The sequence below is a fragment of the Curcuma longa genome, chromosome 1, assembly GCF_044706935.1.
Source record: "Curcuma longa cultivar G26 ecotype Majalengka, Jawa Barat chromosome 1, ITB_CL_G26_1.1, whole genome shotgun sequence".
Taxonomy (NCBI): domain Eukaryota; kingdom Viridiplantae; phylum Streptophyta; class Magnoliopsida; order Zingiberales; family Zingiberaceae; genus Curcuma; species Curcuma longa.
Genome location: NC_133861.1, coordinates 11,388,304 through 11,409,677, shown reverse-complemented (window position 1 = coordinate 11,409,677; position 21,374 = coordinate 11,388,304). Strand labels below are relative to the sequence as shown.

General features: G+C 34.4%; 2 protein-coding genes across 7 annotated transcripts; one reads left to right on the top strand and one right to left on the bottom strand.

Moving 5' to 3' along the window:
- Nucleotides 1–675: 675 nt before the first annotated feature.
- Nucleotides 676–5,527, bottom strand: LOC141829659 (kinesin-like protein KIN-7A). 4 transcript variants are annotated; one of them, XM_074717186.1, is made up of 14 exons: nt 5,287–5,527; nt 5,064–5,153; nt 4,899–4,999; nt 4,685–4,798; nt 4,524–4,605; nt 4,381–4,448; nt 4,230–4,289; nt 4,029–4,153; nt 3,003–3,201; nt 2,779–2,910; nt 2,605–2,694; nt 1,552–2,514; nt 1,139–1,464; nt 676–1,003 (listed from the first exon to the last, which is right to left on the bottom strand). In XM_074717186.1, exons 1-14 carry the CDS (start codon nt 5,525–5,527, stop codon nt 676–678), a joined length of 2,919 nt encoding a protein of 972 aa, XP_074573287.1. The 4 variants fall into 4 exon arrangements, with proteins under 4 accessions (XP_074573287.1, XP_074573301.1, XP_074573295.1 ...); XM_074717200.1 differs by having other exon boundaries at nt 1,552–2,492; nt 2,613–2,694; XM_074717194.1 differs by having other exon boundaries at nt 1,552–2,501; nt 2,616–2,694.
- Nucleotides 5,528–7,816: 2,289 nt separating this feature from the next.
- LOC141838241 (nicotinamide adenine dinucleotide transporter 1, chloroplastic-like) lies at nt 7,817–16,739 on the top strand. 3 transcript variants are annotated; one of them, XM_074725670.1, is made up of 9 exons: nt 7,817–8,046; nt 8,147–8,242; nt 10,123–10,184; nt 12,343–12,391; nt 12,523–12,635; nt 15,410–15,504; nt 15,610–15,698; nt 15,772–15,866; nt 16,189–16,739. In XM_074725670.1, exons 1-9 carry the CDS (start codon nt 7,977–7,979, stop codon nt 16,408–16,410), a joined length of 891 nt encoding a protein of 296 aa, XP_074581771.1. In that variant the 5' UTR covers nt 7,817–7,976; the 3' UTR covers nt 16,411–16,739. The 3 variants fall into 3 exon arrangements, with proteins under 3 accessions (XP_074581771.1, XP_074581779.1, XP_074581765.1); XM_074725678.1 differs by having other exon boundaries at nt 10,078–10,184; nt 12,574–12,635; XM_074725664.1 differs by having other exon boundaries at nt 10,078–10,184.
- Nucleotides 16,740–21,374: the final 4,635 nt, after the last annotated feature.

The window sequence follows — 21,374 nt, the reverse complement described above, 5'->3', positions numbered from 1 at the left end:
TCAGCTATGTGGTGGTATTAGTTTTCTCTTTAAGAAGTGTATTACTACAATTAAACAAAAGAGGATGATCACATACATGCGATCATGGCGAAAAAGCTCTTGAACAGTTCATTGCTCAAGCCGACCGGCGATGGCTTGTTGGTTTTAGCTGGTCCCCGTTGTCGATTGGTTCTTCAGTGCAATGGGCTTATACGATTCTCGTATGGGTGCTCTTTTGTTCTTCATGTGTGATATTTTGAAGATACCTAGAATAAGTTGTCTAGTGTTTCATTGTCTAATTTTATAGAACACAAGATGATAACTTCAAATGGTGTACGATATATCATTTCCCTCATTTGCTGCTAGCACACAGCCACACAGGTTCGATCAGTTGACATTGATTGTTTTTTTCTTTTGAAACAGGAGAATGTTTGAAATAAGTAGAAAGAATAAACGTACATTTAAATGTTTCTCCAAGAGCAAAATGAGCATTCAACTGCACCATTTATATACAGAGAAACTGCACTCTAATTACCTTCGAATTCAATTGAATTCCTCCTATATTTTTGGGAATGACTACCGCCCTCAGTTTGTCCCCCCACCCCAGCATGTGCTCTTTGTTAGCCGAGACCATTCCAGATGATATGGCATTAGGATGACCTGATGGAGTAGCTACATTTTTTTAGATGCTCAAAATCACAGCCTTAGCAAGTTTGATATAGGTTGCCATCCAAGAAGCCATGGCTTCTTGCTCGAGGGTAGTGCAAAATTGAGTTCAAACATCTCCTTGGTCATGTTTCCTCCCTCGCAGAAACCTACCAGCCGAGCCACTATATCAGCACTTGCTTCAGTGTGGGCTATATCATTCGGATCCGTCCACAGCTTGTTCACCAGCTGAAGCTTTCTCTGCTTCCCATCAAGGGGCACTTGCCACTTGATGTACAACCGCTGTCGCTCATCCTCGGTCAATCTTGATTGCATCCTCTTTGCAAGGAACTCTCTTTCATGTCTCAAGGCTTTAATACTGCAATGTGAACAAAAGAAGCCAGAGTTGAAATTAAACTAAAATTAAAAATAAAATAGGTATGTCAACATGAATATTTGAATTTTAATAATAATAAATAAAACTGTGAAGCATAATGATGGAAAATTTTCAGACCTTGACGATAGAGAAATTATGGAGTCATCCCCCAATTGAGCAGGACTTGCATTACCAACTTCAGAAAAATGTTGTTCCAGCCATATCAATCTTCTAATCTCCACTTCAATGTATATCTGATCAGCTGTGTCACCTCTGAATAGCAAATAAAATTGGGTGCGATGTATTATTGATACATGGCAAATATCCCATAAAGTAATAATCTGATGCATCTGCTGCTCGAATCTGAGCTTCCATGCATCAGGGGATTTCTCTAGATCTGACATATTATCATCACCCTCTGCCGCATCAAATCCAGCAGACTCGTTTGCTTCAAGTTCCAACACCTGAGCCGATTAAAATCAAGCCAGCGTTTAAAAAATATTCTTTATAGAAAACATTAAAAATTGAGATGAAGAGGTTAGTTTTGAGACCTGGCAAACCAGAAGCTGTTTTTGATACTGAAGCTTAGCAACTCGTTCTTTTAGTTCTGTGACATATGCTCTTATGCTCCTCACATTTTCTTCTGCAGCATTCTGGAACATTTGTTGCATCTTTTTCATGTTTACAGAACTGGAACGATGATAGCGCGGCGTACCATCCCTTGATGAGATATCTCCTCCATCTTCACTCTTCGATGGAGTAGCTTTCTCTGAACCTGAAATGTTCTCGTGTAATTCAGTGTCAGTTTCTGGGACCCTGTTCTCCACTTCAGATTCCAACACCTGCCGGGAGGCTGACAAAGGAGAGCATGGTGCTCTTATAAGATGAGGTCGGTTAACATTGCTACTCATGGTCAAAGGAAGCATCTTCTTCTTTTTGATTTGAGACTTTAAAGGTTTTGGAGTTGCTTCATCAAACTGATTGTTGCTGGGAAGGGACATCACCAGCTTGTCTAAAGACTTCTGGACATTTTCTAACTTCTCCTCAAGACTGGCAATCGAACTGCCCTGTGTGTGGAGTCTTGTAATTTCTTCTTTAAGGTTTGCTCCAGCATTCTGGTTGGTATTATCCATGCTGCAAGTGCCAACCTCTTTACTTGGAGACTTAAAGGTACGCATTTCTCGAATTTCTACTTGAAGTTTGGCAATAGTTTCAGCAGCATCTTGGTTACCTAGCCTATGACAAGCCACCTCTTTCTGTAAAACCTCTAGAGCTCTATTAGCCTCCTCTCCAAGCTGCTCTTGTAACTGCTCAAGTTTTCGAATTTCATGCACAAGCATGGATGGGATAGTTGATGATTGCCTCATTGGGTTCCTTGTCCGCTCTGCCTTTTTGTGACTTTTGTCGCTTGCATTTGGTGACAAGCCAGAAAAGGTGAGAGATTTTACTACTCGACGTGGTGATGAATCGAATGGATTCAACCCTTGAGGCGGTGAATCAAATGGATTCGAACCCTAAGGTGAATAGCAAATATAAATCCACAGATTAGGATTGCAACAGATACAATAGCAAACGCCTATTAGAATAGAAATTCTTAGCATTACCTGACAATTACCCAGTTTGCGACGCAATTCATCTAATTGAGATTGGGCAAGGTCCCTTTCTCTTTTCAGAGTTTTCATTTCCATTTCCATCTAGAAAAAGTTCACATTCATGACTTTGTACTTTTGATCATGATATGTCGAAGATCAAATGGGATTTTGATTCAATATAATTACCTGCTTAATTTTTAACTCTTTCTCAATCAAAAGAGCTTCAGAGCTTGCAGAAGCTTCTGGTGTGCGCAATTCTGCTTCAAGTCTTGCGACTGCCTTCTGCAGCTGTTTAACCAACTGTTTTTCTGAAACAACCTGATTGAACAAAAAAATCACAACATTTAGAAGGAAAAGCGTATGCACTTAAACAGATGTCAAACAAGTATCCTAAGTGTCAGTCTTTGTACCACATTCACTTGTGCCGTGTTCGTTACTTCCTTAGCACAAGTTGCAAAAAATAATGTATTTCGAGATTGTTCCACATGACCTAGTGCTGGACTCATAGTGCAAATTATAGCAGTCCTTGCATTCCCTCCTAGAGAGCTTTGCAATATACGCGTCAGCTTTGAATTTCTGTATGGAATATGAACACCTCTTTTCCCTTGACTGCACCGCAAAAAAGAGATTTACATCAAATCCTCAACCCTGTCTAACATTGATTTGCTATAACCATTATTGAGACAATTACTTTTATTTGTGGGGCGCACAGATCCTCTGACCATAGTTATTATCAAGTAGGCAGAACCAAAGTTCAAGAAAGAACTTGAAGTAAAAAAGTACTAAAATGCGTGCTTATGAAAATGCAGAGCCAAAAAGGGTTTTCTTATTGTTTTGTACAGAGAATTTGGTTCTTTCAATTGTACATGTGATTGTCAATGAGCAATACTTCCAATTCACATGAGGAGTTATAATTATAATGCTCACCTAGCGTTTCTCATCAATTATGAACAGGGAAGTGATGGAGTGCACCTCATTTGACTTGTAAGTTGGATTTCAGTTTACAACTGAAGATATCACCTACTATAACTCTCCACTAGCAAATCATGATCACAGTTTTCCGCTAAAATACTAAATTTGCACTTTTCGGAGAAAGTAATGCTTTTATTATTTCAAGCTAGTAAGTAAATGCCATTTTTCTCAGCTATATATGCAACTTTCCATTTCCAATTACCTAATACATTGCCATACCAAGTAAGCAGTATAGATTTTCACAACCATTCAGTTGCAGCCAAATGACTGACAGAAAGTTATGTGTGCTTCTTTATGTTCTTTATCACTTCTACAATCTTAGAAACATAAGTACAAGTTTCACACCATAAGCTGTCATTTTCCTTGAAAAGATTAATCATCAGAAGACAAGGCGATTAGGTCTACACAATTAGTAAACTGTATTGCTAACAAACTTGAAGTAGAAAATTATGAGGAAGCACTACCTCAAGGTTCTGATAACTGTTGTAAGATTCAACAGGCTACGATTTATATGACACCCTTCCTTGAGCCTAGCACCACTTGCATGGGTTTGTCCGGCTCTCTCACTTCCTGCAAGGTCCACAAAATTCTGCAGGGGCGAAATTCTGAGCACAATATCTAAGAACACAGGACATAACCATCAAAGTAAGGTAAAAATAACTCACCAGGTTTGCGACAAAAGACTTGACACAGTCTGAATTCTCACGCATAACACTTTCCACTGTCTACGGAACGAAAAATGCATCAGAATGTACTTTTAATGTTCGAAATTCTTTACCAACCTAAAAGTCAGGACAAAAATGTGATTAGACTTACCAGCCTTATTATCTGGTGTGACCTGGAACTGGTATCATTCAAGGCAGTTTCACCAACTTGCCTTTGTGCTGTAAGCATTGGAATTTTAAATCAGTGCGGTTGACTTTGGCACAAGTTGCTAGAAAAGGGAAGATGTAATTAACCTTCACATATTCCAATAAGATGTCTCAAATGCTGACTATCTTTTGCTGTTTCTTCCTCCAACTTATCAACAATAGTTCCTCTCTGCGCGCGTGGGGTTACATGCTTAATTCCATAAGAACAACGCAGAAATTGCAATTAGATAAAAGAAACAGTGAAGTACCTCAGGATCATCTAGCAAGCGAAGGGGACCAGAATCCGGCTTAAGAAGATCCCTCACTATCTCATTATATATCTCCATGGCCGAAATTTTGACAGTAAAGTCCCTCTCTGGTGTCTAAATCTCATCAAGACAATAAAAACATAAAAGTTTGAAATGCAAACATGCTTTACACAAACAGAAAGACTAAGTCATACATATGATTCAAGATCGTTACATTATGTATGTGCTTGTAAATGTCATTAACAGCATTTTCGGCTATCCCTCTCATGGTATATGTTTTTCCACTGCTAGTCTGGCCATAAGCAAAGATTGTAGCTGCAGATACAACAGTAGAGTCACCGCAAGAGATTTAAAAAAGAATGAATCTCATGATGTATACCGTTAATTCCTGTTAGTGCTGACAATGCAACATCCTTAGCTCCTTCTTCATAGACTGTGTCAGTTAAACAGGCAGGTCCAAAAACCCTGTCTGCCATAATAAGCGAATAATGTGAGTACATCCATATTACCAATAACACATTAAAGTAATTGCAGCTAGATACTCATTATGCAATTAAAGTAATAGGAGCTAGAATTATCTTTAAAATAGTGTCAATGTGTACCAAAGGTATATGAAGTTGGTAAATTGGAGCGATCCTGAGCTGACACCTTGAACACAATTTTGTTATCATCAACACATTCCCATGCTTCCTGGTCTTTAAGTGATAGTTCCTTTTTACTCAGAGGCCTAACACGTACAGTGACAAAAATTTTCTCCTCTTTTACTTTTGAACCTCCAGGAGTACAGATTGGCACCCTTTCAATCTTTGAGGCTGGTGTACTAGGTGGCCGAGCTGATGTCATCGTTGTAAATAACCAGTTGGGCTGTTGTAAATGTTTGCCTTTATAGAAGGTAAAGAAGAACTCTCTCCTGAAACACTGAACCAAACCAGAGGTTTTTCAGGATGATTAGGGAATGTAGTAACTTGCTAGCTATCAGTTGTCAATGCAACATATGCAAAAAGTGAACAGCCGAGACAGATGAGAAGACAGCCAAATTAGCTGATTAAATTATCACTAAACAATGATCAAAGAGTTTAAACTTACGGACAAGGATTATGCTAGTGATTCAATTTAAACTTACAAAGAGTCATTTTGATAGTGAGTCACTCGTATGGAGGTACATTTTAGGTCAACATAACAGTTCCACAGTGATCGACCATGAAAATAATCAGCACTGATAGAAAGATGGGAGAAAAATCACATCCTCAGTCCTGGAGGAGTCAATGATCAATCAAAAGATATCTAAGCATGAATATATCTGGATAGACAATATTAGACCTAGCGCTAGGCTTTCTTTTGTAGCTAAGGGAACCAGATGGCAAACCAGCTAAAGATTACAAGAAACTAGCAGCGAAAACAAAAATATCCTCTTTAACCGAAACCGACAAAATAAAGAAAGAATCTAAAATAATCAAGAACCGGAACTTCACCCAAAATTCGATGCCACCCTGCCGTTCCAACCCGCGGCTCGTGCACGGCGAGATCGCGGAGACTACTAGCAGAAGCGAGTGAAAGGAAACAATACCTCCCCTGCAGCAAAACACCCTGTAGTTCAGTAACATGCCAAACCCTAAGGTCGTTTTGGCGAATGCAAGAACAGATCCGTCATCCTCCACCCACAAATCAACAGAACAATTCCCAACGATACATCACATAAAGGAGAGGAAAATGCACCTCGGTTTGGGTCCGTACACTTCGTTCGCCGCTGCTCTTCACCAGATCCGGACCACAGGCTTCCGAGCGGGGATGATAACAAGAGAGCGAGAGTTCAAAGGTTTTTGTTCGCGATCAATCGACGAATAATAGAAGAGAGAGAGAGAGAGAAGTGGCCGTTTGAAATCAGGGCAGGACAACGGCTAGTTCCGGGATTAAGTGCGCGTCGACCGATGAGGCAAAGCTAAACCGTCACCGCAGAGAGTCATAATTATAAGCCCCATGGAATACAAACAAAGTCTGTTTTGATCTTTCTCCTTTTATTTATTTAAAAATTAGGAGGATTTTGAAATGGATGAATAATTTAATTTTCATTCATGTTTTTAACTCCCTATTCATTCATTACCCATTTTTATTTTGGGAGGGAAAAATCATAAATATACAACTTAATATTTAAATGACCAAAGTATGTACATACTCAAAAATCATTTTTATAATATTAATCCCATTTAAAATTTAAAAAATATTTTTTATTATTTCTTTAAATATTTTTTTATCATTATATGACCTCTAAATGCAACCATATTTCTATTTTAATTATTATTAAAGTAACCTTATAATCACCAAAGTAAACAATGCTTACTTTTGTCAGTTTGTTGTAAAAATACTAATGAATATTCACTTTTTAAAATGGTAATTAATTATTAATTAAATTTATGAAAGTAAATATCTTTTGTCGTAGATTAGATTTATAATTATGATTGCTCAATTAAGGGACAAATATTCATTTATAGTATATTTAAAGTTATCGAGAAAAGTAGAATAAGTATTCTCTTTAATTTGTAAAGTCAATAATTATGTTCACTTAAAAAATGCATTGACAAGGGCAAGCCAATTTGATAATAATAATAAAGAAAGAAAGTTTATTTAATGACTTTAAAAAAGAACACCTTCTATTTATTGTTCTCTTCTATGAAACATGTTTATTGATGCTATCTATATCAAATTATCAATTATGTTCCAATTAAATAAAATTCAAAATGATTGTATTACAATATGATTTATAATCCATTTCAATTTTTGAATTATAAATATAAATTTATTAATCAAATTGACATATATATATTCTACAAATTTATTAAATATTGGCATATATAATCCTTATTTTTTTACTACTTAAGGTGTTATTTCACTTGTGACTCCCATCGAGCATTAGGTCAAATATGGTTCTATAAAAAGTAAATATTTTAGACTTTGAAAAATAAGTGTTTACGGACAGAACGCTACTATTTTTACACGAGAATTTCCGAAGGCGGAGAACCGATTCGACTAACGAATCATGTGGCAGGTAAATTCTAGAGTAGCCGAAACAATAAAAAGTACCTCGCCTACGCCTGTTTATTCGTCTTGCTTGCTTATTCGGTTCTTCGTCTCTTTTCATGAGTTGGGTTTCCTCACCAGTCATCATCAGTGGCAAAGTGAAGAACAAAGGAAATGCTTGATCCTTAGGGTTATCACATTCCCAATTCATTTCTCTCCCTCTCCGTCCCTCGTCGCATGGAGTCAACGACCAGTTCATTTTGATCCGGATCTAGGGATGGGCGGGAGGTCCGACGGCAAGAACGGCCGAGAAGTTCTATGCGATGCCCTCGCCGGAGCATCCGCAGGTGAGTGCATCCGACTTGTGCCCTTGACGCGATCAGTCTATTCGTGCAAAATTTTATTCTCTTCTTGCTTGATTGGTGTTTGTCTCGATGGTGAATGCAGGGGCCATAGCTGCGACCTTCGTCTGCCCGCTGGACGTGATCAAGACGCGGCTTCAGGTCCGTGGCCCGTCGGAGGTGTGCCCCTCCTCTTCCCGCCGTACGTTCCTCCACACTGATACTAGGCTCGACTTCTTTAGTTCTCACTCTTTGTTGAGAATTGCCATTTTCATTTTTTTGCCGTCCGTCTTTAGTACATTATAAATACATTGGAGTTTAAAGGCTGTACAGATTGGAAGAAATCATCATGTCTTGCAAGCAATACATTGTGTTGATTTGGCACTGGAAATTGTTGAAAGTAGAAATTCAAAATGCTACTAAAAGTTAAGAGGTTAAGAGTTGACAAGTAGCTAAGTTACTACTGATATGTTGTGCATATATTTATTATGATATATATGGTGATTGAATTGTGCATATATTTATTATTTTATATCATAAATTGAGTGCAGATTGTAATAAAGTTAGGAGAACCAGGCAATTGACTTCTAGATTGTCTTTGTTCTTCTGTTCCTTTATCTTTTGCTTGAGTTGCTATCAACAATGTTGTTTATTTTGCTTAATATGAGGAATGAATTGTGCATTCCTTTATTGTTTTATACTATTAAATTGAGTTCAGTTTGCAAACACTATATGTGGTGCATTGAAGTAATAAAGAGAGGCTTAGAAAGCTTTAATTAGGACAGCAAGAAAGTTGCACGTGAAGACCAGACTTTGGATATATAGGATAAAATTGCTGAATGACACACAGTTTGGTAATAGTTGCCTTAGACTCCCTAAGATTACTTTTCAAATTAGATGCTCTTCAAACCTTACATGCAATGGATCTCCAATTTTTTTTCAAACCATCTATGCTTTTGAGTTGCCATATGTGTCAGATTCTCTATATTATATGGTTCTTTGTTAATCAATAGTTTACTACTTATTAAACTTTTTTACTTATTATTTTGGATGGAGCATAAAATTTTCTATAAACTTTACTTCCATTGTGCCGTTTATTTCTGTATTTTGATTCACTCTAATTCTCCATCTTATTATCTTGATATCATTTAGCCCCTATGTTTTTCTGTTGATTGTGTAGCATAACCTTATATATTCTTTTTCTCTGAATTGAGGCATATAGCCCTAAGTTCTCAGTGAAATATTATTTTCTCTAAAATTTTGCCTGCTGTAGCAGCCCATCTCCTATCTCATTCTCTGGTCCTCAACTGGCGGAGGGAGTAGTATGAATAAAATGAATATGGTCTCCCTTCCCTCTTGTTACAATACCTCCAAATTTCTATTGCTTCAACTAAATCTTTATATGTCTCTTGCTTCATCTGAAGTGATGTTCTAGATATCATAACTACCACCATCGACCACTAGGCAACCCAATATTGTTATCCCTCATCCAATCTATGACCATTTCATGAAGCATTTCAAGTGTTAGATATGTAGATCATTCAGAGAAGACTATTTGTTAGATACTCTCCATTCAATATTATCAAGGAAGAATTCTTATTGGTAATTATTTTCTTAAAAGTATACAAAGGTAAATATCCTTGCTTTTCTCCCTATAGCCTGAGAAGGTTTGATGAGGGTTGATGCTGCATCATCATTAATCTGGCTGCCAAACTCATTCTCATTGCAGTTTCAATTTGAGGGAGAGCTACAAAATTTTTATTATTATTATTTTATTAATTATTATTTTTGTATTATTCCAGATTCACCCTAGAATACAAAATAATTCAATTCATTGGAAGTTTATTTGGGGAAAAATGATAGAAGGTCAGCTCCACCTTTGGTTGGCTTTAAGAAGTATTTATTCAGATCTTTGTTAATGTTCTGAATTGTTTTAACATGCCATCTCTTAATGGGTTATTCAGCAGTTTGATAGGAATCCATGCTTTGCCTCCATTGTAATTTAGACTACTGATTTATTCTTTCTTAACTAAATAGGCAACATCATTATTTCAAGCCTAAAACAAATCATAAAAAATGAAGGTGTGAGTGGTTTATATCGTGGACTCACTCCAACGATTACTGCACTTCTTCCAACCTGGGCTGTAAGAATCCTCTTTTACTTTCTATTTTCATGCAGTTATCTTCCTTCATCTCCGTTAGTTTGTTCAAATGCAAGTAGTATTATTTGAAATTCTGGATATCTAACTATTTGAACTTTTGACCATAGTAATAGCTAAGTTCCCCATGGAAGTCAAACAAAAATTTGCTTATTGTATAGCCTGGAGTTTTTTTTCTCAAGATACATAAGCATATATTTTTCTCAAGATCCATAAGCATATATTTATTGACTGGATGCAGGACACTTACCACATTTTGATGATAAGTCACTGAATAATTTACGACTTTACATAATGGATGTTCCATGAATTTTTATTAGAAAATGAATTCAACATTGTTGGGTCTTCGTGCTCAGCCCTATTTGCATTATTATGCTTGACAAAAGGAATGAGAGAAGCTCCAATAGAAAAAATTGTTAGTTGATAAAAACACAGAAGCTCATTTTGAGTTTCTCATATTCAAAATGCAGTCCAGATCTATGCTGAATTCTATCATTAATCTGTGGAAATCCTGTGGTTATAAATGTCCAATTGGATTGGGATGAATAAGTATCAGTTCCATGAGACGTAAATCAGCCAAGAAAGTTTGAATCAGTAAAAAGAGTTGCATGAGACAAAGAAAACCCATATAGTTAATTGCTTTCGTTGAATTATAAGCATGGTGTAATAGAGAAGATGGGTGACAAGAATTCTTGGAACTTATGTTACTCTGACTTGAGTATGAATATCCAACACGATTATTTTTTTTAAAAAAAATCAATTGAGGTATCAAGTATATTTAGGAGTGTGAGAGTTTGAATATCAATAATTGACACAGATATAGAGGTTTAGATGAAGAATCCAAGTATTAGAGCTTAAAACAAATTACAATGACCCCTCGGATCTTGTTTCTTGTCATATGTTAATCTTCTCTGTCAATTGTAGTTTGTATATCTAATATAATGTAGATTACCAAGTGTAGAATTTTTTTCCTGGTGTCTATGAAATTTCTAAGAGATGGAATTGTAATTTCAAGGTAATGAAATGTATCTAATAAATTTTTTAATGGGTTTAATTAAATGTAATATAATAAAACAAGAACTCAAGAAGTTGATGAAATGTAATGATTATTTATCACTGGCATTAGGAAAGATGAAAGACTAAAAGGTTTCTAGTCATTTGAGCTTGTATGGTTATTGAGTATGTGCTTTCCTCTTTGCTTTCTTTTCTTGATCAACAGTTTCCCTATTGTTGCAACTTAAGCCACTATGACGTGAATCACTGGAAGAAGCTCTCTAGTTGTAAATTTATATTTAAGGCTATTTACATTTGACCTGTACCGTACAACTGCACTGTAAAACTGTTGAGCCGCAGATGCTTGTTATTTAGCTGATTGCTTTCTGTGTATACTTGACATAAACATGGTATATACTGCATCAAACTGGTTGGTCAATTGTTTGGGGGGAGAGATCAGCAAAAAGAATATACATAGTCAAAATGGATATCTCAGCAGAAAGGGACTTAAACAAATTGGTTCATAACAATTCTATTGTCATTGATGATACATGGCCCCATATACTGAGTATTTATGTAAGATCACCTACAAAAAATCTCAGTTTCTCTGGTTGTTGACATGGACGCCGAGATTGTTTACAAATATAAAATTGCAAATACCTACATCTGGCACTATTAACTAATCTTTGGAGAAAAAAAACAGGCGTTGGAGTCATCTAAGTTTGAATATATTCAAAAGCCCTAGATTAATGCCTGAGTGAAATGAGGTATATCATTAAAGAGGTTTTAGAAGAACTAGCTGAAAGGCCTAAGGGATCTTTATTGCTAATAATAAAAACTTGAATAACCAATTGCAAACATTCGTGGTCTTACTGCATTCTCACTCAGTGGGTGGAAGAGATCCATATTACCATCTCCCAAAGGTAGGAATTTTATTTTGTAATTACTAGATGACCTGATTTTTCTTCATTGAATCACCAAGTCCAGGACTACTGCATTTTTGTATGCCTATATTAGTTTCCCTCATGACCAATTGATCTGAAAATGGCATCATTTTGTTTTTCCACAGATTCACCTCTGATGCTATAGGTACTATGGTATCCTAATTTGAACACACCTATTTAGCTAATAAAAATAATACTATGTGCAGGTGTATTTTACTGTTTATAATCAGCTGAAAAGCTTGCTTCATTCACATGGTTGGTTTCCTTTTTGCCTGTATTTCCTTTAGATGTTTTCTTTATTTTTCATCATATGGACATGCTTTGCTAGTTAAGTAATTTGGCAAGTTTATGAACCTGAATTTTCTAATCTACATGTGCATAAGCAGTGGATGAAAATAACAAGCTTTCAATTGGTGCGAATGTGCTTGCTGCTGCAGGTGCAGGAGCTGCAACAGCTATTACCACCAATCCATTATGGGTCGTTAAAACTAGACTTCAAGTATGTAGTTTTCCCATTCTGTTATCCTTCTCATTTTGATATATTTTTAAAGTTCAAGTCCTTTAACAAGGAACTTCTAATATTAATTTCATACTAGGTGCAAAAGAATGTATAGTTATCTATTTTGGAACCCAAGTCATCACATTGCGGTGACAGCTTTTAGTCTTAGTAGCTACTACTAACAACTGTCAGGCATGGGCCTCAGTTAATTGAACTGCTTTTGGCCCAGTGAAACTTTGGACATCTTGAAAGTGGTTTTAATATTAGTGAAAGACCTGCAAATGACAAAGGAATAATTGAATTGGACATGTATATCTGTGGGATGCAACTGGGGACTTCTACCATTGTCTGCGAAAATTAGAGTATGTTTGATCAGTTTGCAAGCAAAAAATTCCAACTGCCAGAAGCTTAATAGGTTGTTATAGCAGCATGTTTGACTGTTTTATGTTTATCCTATGTTCCTTGACATTTAGTTGTCTACACATTGAAGATTCAAAGCCATGCTAAAGCCAATATGCAACTCTTTTTGTTTTATTGAGTGGTTGTGATTCAAGTGATAGACTGAAAATGATTTGGTATATTTTTAGCTGGATATGACATTATTCATTCTTTTGCTTATGCAAGGTTGACGAGGTTCTGAAAAGGTATGGGCAGGTTTGTAAAGTAAGAGAATAATTAAGATGGGTAGAGAAAAGATCTCTAAGACTCAATTATCTTGGATTTATTATTGAACAAGGAGATTTCGATTAAGATATTATTAATAAGTGAAGATTAAGTGGTTGACATGGAGAGAAGCTTCTTGTGTCATCTTTGTTTCTTGTGTGCCTCTTAACTCCAAATAAAAAATATCTAAAAGCTGTGATTCAATTCAACATACTTAGTCTCCAATTCTTTCATCGTATTATTATGGTTCAAACCATTGAATAGACAAATCTCACAACAGTTGGATGGTGATAAAATTATTAATGATCGAATATTATTAGCCAATTAGGAAATACCTCTTGTAAAAAGTCAGTATAATGGACATGCAAATTGTGAATGTTTGGAGTTACTAATAAAAGAAAATTACTATTGCTATGAGATGATGGATTCCTTCCAAGACTATTAGTTTATCTAGAGGTATATAAGGTGAATCAATAAGAGTTGAAGGTACTCTCCAGCAAAAGAATGTCTATCTGCCTTGCAAACAAAAGAAAGGAAGTTTCTCTTTTCCATCAAAATTGTCAGATGTTTTTCCTTTTATTTTTAGGTTGCAGGGTGAAATGAGGCACAACTTCCATACTTAGATTTAGCCAGCAGGGGCAGGGCTTTAGCGCCTCAGTTCATCCAGGGAATCTGAACAACATGAGTGTTTTCAGTCTATATTTATAATAAGGTATATGAAAAAAATTTGATATGAGATAAACGTTGTCAGGTAGAGAGAGAATAAAAATGGGTTAAACTCAATTAAAAGTAATTTCAAAGAGAAATATTATTAGCAATGTGGCATGAGATAAGCCATGTGTCAACTCTTATAATTGGGACATCTTGTGGTTTAGAAGGGAGTGCCAATGAATGAGAAGTGGAGAGGTAAGGAGGTTCAAAGATTAAATAAAAAACCATGAAAACAACCGAAATAGTAATTCAAGATTTGTAGACCAATTCAAACTACCAAAAACTAGTTATTGAAATTTATTTCAGTCGGTGATGTTTGGAGCTCAACCAGTCTTGAGCAGTTTTCTTTAAATTTCGACTACTTTGGGCAATATGGTTGACACTGTTATCTTTGCCTCCATTTGACTGTTGAACCCCATTGCATTAGTACTCACTGGATGAGTACTGAATGAGATTTTCATCCATGCTTCATATCAGGATGTTTTAGAAAATTTTCTGGAAAATTTTCAAAAACTTTTCTCCTTTTTTAGAAAATAAATTTTTGAAAAAATAAATAATTAGAATTAGACTTTTTTTTGACACATTTGAATTTATTAGAAGAGAATGATGTGATGAATATTTATTTATTTTTCAAATTTCCCTTTATTTTATTTTCTAAAAACTTCAAACTAAAATAGAAAATTTTTAGTTACTAAATAAGTATTTACGCTTTGTGCCCATAGATGCCAAACCTTAAAATGTAGAGAATGTGTTGGTTTTTCTTTTTTATCTGAAATGTTTTTTATCTTGGTGCATTGATTTACCCATGTTTCATATATAGTATTTGGCATATATAAAAAAGGTATACCTGTTCCTGTCATACCTTGCCCTTGAATCAGTAATTTGGCAGGGCGGGACGTCCTAAAAGTCATATATTTGTGTGCAGCTATTCAGATCAACTGTCTCTTTTGCATTTATTTCCCTGTTCCTTTTTACTCATAAACTTATGTTCCTTTGTTCTACCATGGAATTCCTTTGTTCTGCCATGGAATTGGATTTCTCTTGCAATCATAAAATCAACATAGGATCCTTGGAGGAAAAAATTCTCAAAACAGGAAATTCATTTGTATGTCCAATATTTATAGCTTGAACCCTATTGAATTGCTGCTAGTTGATGACATCGTTTTGTTATTTCTTAAATGCCACTTGGACATGTTTAATTGAAACAAATACTAACTGGATAGAATAGATAACATGATACTTGCGGACGACTTTCTCTTTTCAAGTTTTTTTGCATTGTATTTTACTTAAGATATTTACCCTGACTCACTTTATATGCTCTTTCTGCACTTCATTACTATAATTGCTACTGAACATAGGTTTTGCTGGTAACCGTTCTTTCTTGTTTCCATTTTGAATAGACTCAGGGAATGAGGGATGATGTGGAGCCATATAAAAGCATGTTATCTGCTTTAAGAAGGATTACACTTGAAGAGGGAAGGAAAGGTTTATACAGGTTAGACCTTTAGTGTTTTGGATAATAAAATATCTCTTTTATTTTTTGTTTCTGTTGAAGCTTGTAGCATATTATCCTTTATTCTTGTGTTCTTTTGGGATATAGTGGGCTTCTTCCTTCTTTAGTGGGGATTACCCATGTTGCTATCCAGTTTCCATCATATGAAAAGATCAAGTCTTATCTGGCGCTAAAAGGTTACAGCTTCATGGAACTACAGCTCAAAAAAATTTCTCCACAATTAGCTGATTATTGACAGCTTCAATGCAGAAAACACTTCAGTGGATAGGCTTAGTCCCAGAGATATAGCTATTGCTTCTTCCCTATCTAAAATAATTGCATCAACATTGACATATCCACATGAGGTATGCTGCCCCGTTTACCTTAAATGTTTACTGTCTTCAATCTGACTCTAGTTTCATGGGTTATTCCTATTACATTTTATCTTTAAATTCCTAATTAGACTCTTTAGATCTGTTATCACTAGTTGTTACTTGTTTGGTTACCAACGTACCATGTGAGCTTTGATGAATTCTACTTTAAACTTCAAATCCATAAAGAAATCATATTGGTGGGGTTCAAGTGATGTCTAGATGAGCTGAGAATTGATCAGAAAAATGATGATTTTGTTTTTTCAATAAAATTATCTACCTTGTTCTGGGGGTCTCAATTTAGTGGTTCCATCAGGTTATACGTGCCAGGCTACAAGAACAAGGTCATGCACGCAACAATAGCAACAAATATGCAGGTGTAACAGACTGCATTAGGAAGGTATTCTACAAAGAAGGCATCTCTAGTTTTTACCGTGGCTATGTTACAAACTTGCTGAGAACTACTCCTGCTGCTGTTATTACATTTACAAGTTACGAGATGATTCATCGTTTTTGCCTCCGAGTAATCTCTACCTGACCAGAGGCATAGAGAAAGCCTGAAAACTATCCATTTGACATATGGGTTGAATAAGGCAACAAGAAGCACCAGCAAAGATACTGCAACCATCAATTTAATTTTCAACAAATACCTAACTGCAGATAGGACCTCGCCTTTGAGATTGACAAGTCAAAAATATCCAAATATCTGATTCTCCAGGTGAACAAAATAATTCAAGGTGTGCAACAGCTTGTATCTTTGAAACATGTGAATTTTGTCTTTGATTTTTTCATGGAACTGCAGAGCTTGCAAGTATGTTTTCAACCTATCTTATTTATTACCGGAACAGTTCGTACATCAGTAATATCATTGCGGTTGCACAAAGAATGTGTTTCATTAATTGTTTTTGAGCTCTTTCCTTGTCTCTTTGGGCAGCATTTGGTGTCTATTGATGAATAAAATCGAAGTGTGACATCTCACCTATGATTTCATCATAGTGTTTAGATGAGATGGAATAATCTATTCCAGCTTAATCACTCATTCCATCTAGTCCATTGGGGAAAGCTTATTCTGCTTCTATCAAATGCAATAAATATTGAATTCAAGATTGACTGATTGAGTCATCTGATGGATGGATTGGATCAAAGTAGTCGAGTGAACTGATCGAGTTGGATGATCAGATGGATTGCCTAGGCTAGGTAGGCAAATTGTGTTGAGCGAGTAGGGCAGGTCGGGTGATTGGATAAGTTACTAATACTGCATTCCAATTTCTTCCTAATACATTTAGGGCATGTTTGGTAAGGGGTAATCAGACTTGTAATGTAATCAGGATTACATTACAAGATGATTTACTTTGTTTGGTAATGTAATCAGGCTTGTAATGTAATGTAATTGGATTACAAAAGAGGAGCCAAGATATGTAATCTGGATTACAAAGGAAATAGTATGTAATCCGATTACATTACAGATTCTATTTTTATCGTACCAAATATACCCTTCCACTTTATTAATAAAATTAATAATTTTATAAAATTAATAATTTATTAATTATAATTAATAATTAATTATTAATAAACTTAATTAAAATAATTAATAAAAGTATTAATAAAATAATTATTATTAATTATTAAAATAAGTATTAATAATTATAATTAATAAAATAATTAAAATAATAAAATTATTAATAATAATTATTAATAATTTAAATAAAAATTATTTATTATTATTATTAATAAAATATTTATTAATTATTTTAATAATTTTTATTTTATAATTTTAATTAATAATTAATTATTAATAAAATTAATTAAAATAATTAATAAAAGTATTAATAAAATAATAAATATTAATTATTAATAATTATAATTAATAAAATAATAAAATTAATAATAATAATTATTAATAATAAAATAATAATTATTAATTATTAAAATAAGTATTAATAATTATAAAATAATTAAATAATTATTTTTATTTTTTATAATTAATAAAATTATTAAATAATTATTAATTTTATTAATAATAAAAATTAATAATTATTAATTATTAATAAAATAAGTTATTTTAAAGATAATAAAAATAATCTTTATTATTACATTTATTTTTATTTTATTTTAAAAATTAGGAGAGTATTATTGGTATTTTATAATAATAAAAATTAGATTCCTTACTGAAAATAATGTACACCAAACACTGTAATGTAATCATTCTTGTAATCAAAGATTACATGTATTCCTTCAACCAAACATAGTAATGTAATCAAGATTACATTACATTACATTACAAACTTGATTACATTACAAGCCAAATACCTGAATTCTTGTAGTGAGCGTGATTACATTACGTCGTACCAAACGTAGCCTTATTGTTATGGACTCTTCGTATAGCAATTTATTTTCTGAAAGAAGTGAATGATGAAATAAATGTTCATGCGTATTTTTTTTATTTATATACATTTTTTTTTATACCTCAAAATATTACTGTCAGCGTAGGGAATCAGGGATGGCGAAGCGGGCGTTGCTGCCAGCATCGAAAAGCACAAAGAAAGACGAAGGGAAGCGAGACAAAGATACAATGGAGGTTCTGAATGGACTATGCAGAACTTGTTAGCTCTTTTTGTGAAGAGAGGACATTGTGTTCATTTGAAGCAACGCATGGTTGGCAGTAACTATCCCTGGGACCGCGTCCATATACGAACTGAAGCTGGCCAAGATCCTGGGGAAGATTGAGTCGAGCAGCGAAACGTTCGAGGAAAGCTTATTGCGCCTTCATTGCACGGATGCTGATTAATAATGGCCGAGTACTTTCTGAATTGGCCCAGGGCATGCAGGATGGTCGGGACCAACTCCAGACCTATCGAAATTTAGACTGCGGGAATTGGAAACGCTGGAAAAAAAAACAAAAAGGGTAAACAAGCTTTGCAACTCCAAGTCTTTGGAAACTACGTACCGCCTGCGGCCTGCTCCTTGCTGCTGGGTCGCCATGTTATCACGTGCTTCTCACTATTGTTACTGATTAACAAAAAATTAAAGAAAAACGAAGATATATAAATCGATCTGTAGCTCCCTCTCAATAATTCTGGATCCCAATCCTTTCTTCACTTCTCTCTCTCTCTCTCCGCTTCTTGAGGCTCGTCGACCGGGGTTTGGATTCTGTTTCTGACCCCTCCGGGGGCGGCGGCGGTGCCGATGAGGCCGCCGACGAGAGCCGCTCTCTGCCTCGTGCTCCTGCTGCTCTGCTTCACCTGGCTCTACTGCTCGCACCGTAGCGAGGCAACCACCGCAACATCCCACCGCCGGGGCAGTACTGATCTTCCCTTCATCGGCAGGAGACCCGCCCCGGACGGCGCCATTACCCCCGCCGCCGCTGGCGTAGCGGACAGCAAGCGGCGCATCCCGAGCTGCCCCGATCCGCTCCATAACAGGCGATGATGAGACTGTAATAATTAATTAATTAATTAGTTTCGTATGTGTATAATTGCATGGATACAATATTATATGTCTCTTCTTAATGATTCGTTCCAATAATTTGTCTCTTTGTGTCGAGTGAGTGCGGAAGTGAGAAGCCAATGAGTTCTGTTGTCCAATCCATCATCTTTTAGTAGAAGCTATACTTTCTACCTTTTTCTGTCTTGTCTCTGGCTCTTTTTGTTTGGTTCTCTGCTTCTCTTCACTCTCTGATGAGTAATTCTGAGCTAATTTGGACGCACATCTCAATCCAACAAATAAAAAATAAAAAAAATATAGATTAACCATTTTCCATGATTTTTGTTCAAATCATGTTTGGTAAAATTAACGTATGATCTGAGTTAACTTGGAAATTCATCCGCTTATTCTAGCTAAAATATTCCAATATAAAAAAGATGACCATATAAGACAAAGTAATTTTCTGATTTGTTGGCGACGCTTTTAATTTCTCATCAAAGGAATTACTTTTCTTTTTTTTTCTCAGGATATAGATGATTAATTAGCTTTCAATTTATCATTACAATCTGGCTCTAATGTAGTAATGTGCATGTACAGAATAGACGAGTTTTATATGAATATATATACTCAAATAATTAACCCACGTGAACAAATTAAAAGCCTAACCCTTTTCTTGCCTTTATTAAAATGAAACAAACTATGTTTGAAGTCTTAATATACATTTGCAATTGGCTTAATTCCAAGGATCTAATATATGGAAAGAGACAAGTGTGCCATTGTTCTTGGAATATTCTAATTGTGTGTGTGTGTGAATTGTGACAACATCAATTAATTAGATAAACTAAAATTATAGTTTTGATAGTTTAAATTAGTATGACGTGTCACAAATTGAGGCAACTATATACATTTGAACCTCTACTAATATTTAGATAAATAGCCTCCAAGTCTGCAAATTATTGTTATTATTATATTATTAGAATATCTAAATTAGATCTCATGTATAAAATTTTGATGTTTACTCAAAAGATTACATTAAATTTATTAACTGAGTAGCATAACTTTAACTAGTTGAAGATACAAAAAAAAATTATGGGCTTTAGCCTCCAAAATTTTAAGTTTCGATTTAAATTTTAGAATGCAATTAATATTTAATTTAATTTGAATTTTCTTTTCCTCTATTAGGTTATGATAACAAATTGAATCTACAACTTATTCGAAACAAATGAATATCAACTTTGAGTTTGAAAAGTAATAAACATATTATCCGACACTCTTTCAATTAGGAAACATGATTTTTTTTTTGGTATTTTCCCAAAGAGCCCCCTCTCCTAAACCCGCCTACCAAGCGCCCCCTCAATTTTGTACTTATATATATATATATTTTTATCAAAAGACTCACTCAATTCTCAAAATACTCTCATGATACTAAAAATTTTATTTTTTAAACAAAATTATGTCTGATTATCTCCTAAATTTATCTATATTTTTATTTTTATTTTTTGAGGTTTACAAATTTAAAAAATTAAAAAAAATAATAAAAAAATTAAATAATAAAACTCATGACGATTTTTTTTATTTTATTTCACTTTTATCTATTTTCTTATAGTTAAATATTAAAAAAAGATTTTAATTTTTTTATTAATCTTCTTTTGTATTTTATTTTTTTATTAAAACTATAAAATTAAAATTAAAAATATGGATAAATTTAAGAGATTAGTATGAGTTTAATGAAGTATTTTTTTTAAACAAATGAGTTTTAAAAAAATTATTGACGACTTTTATATGAAATTTCTTGATAGCTAATTAAATTTTTATATATTATTTTTTATCCGATTGGGCTTAATTTGATTTGATTAATTTGTAATTTTAATTTAAGATTGAAATAGATGAAAAGAATATTTTAAAAATTAGATGCGTTATCTGTTTAAAAGTACGATGTTTTTTTTTTGAAAAATAAAATAAAATTTAAAAAAACGTCCTAAATTATCGGAATAGTCGTTAGTTACCTGAAATGGCGCCGTCACCGGAAGCGGAGTTAAATCCTATTTAAACTCATCCCACTCCACAATCTTGGCGTAT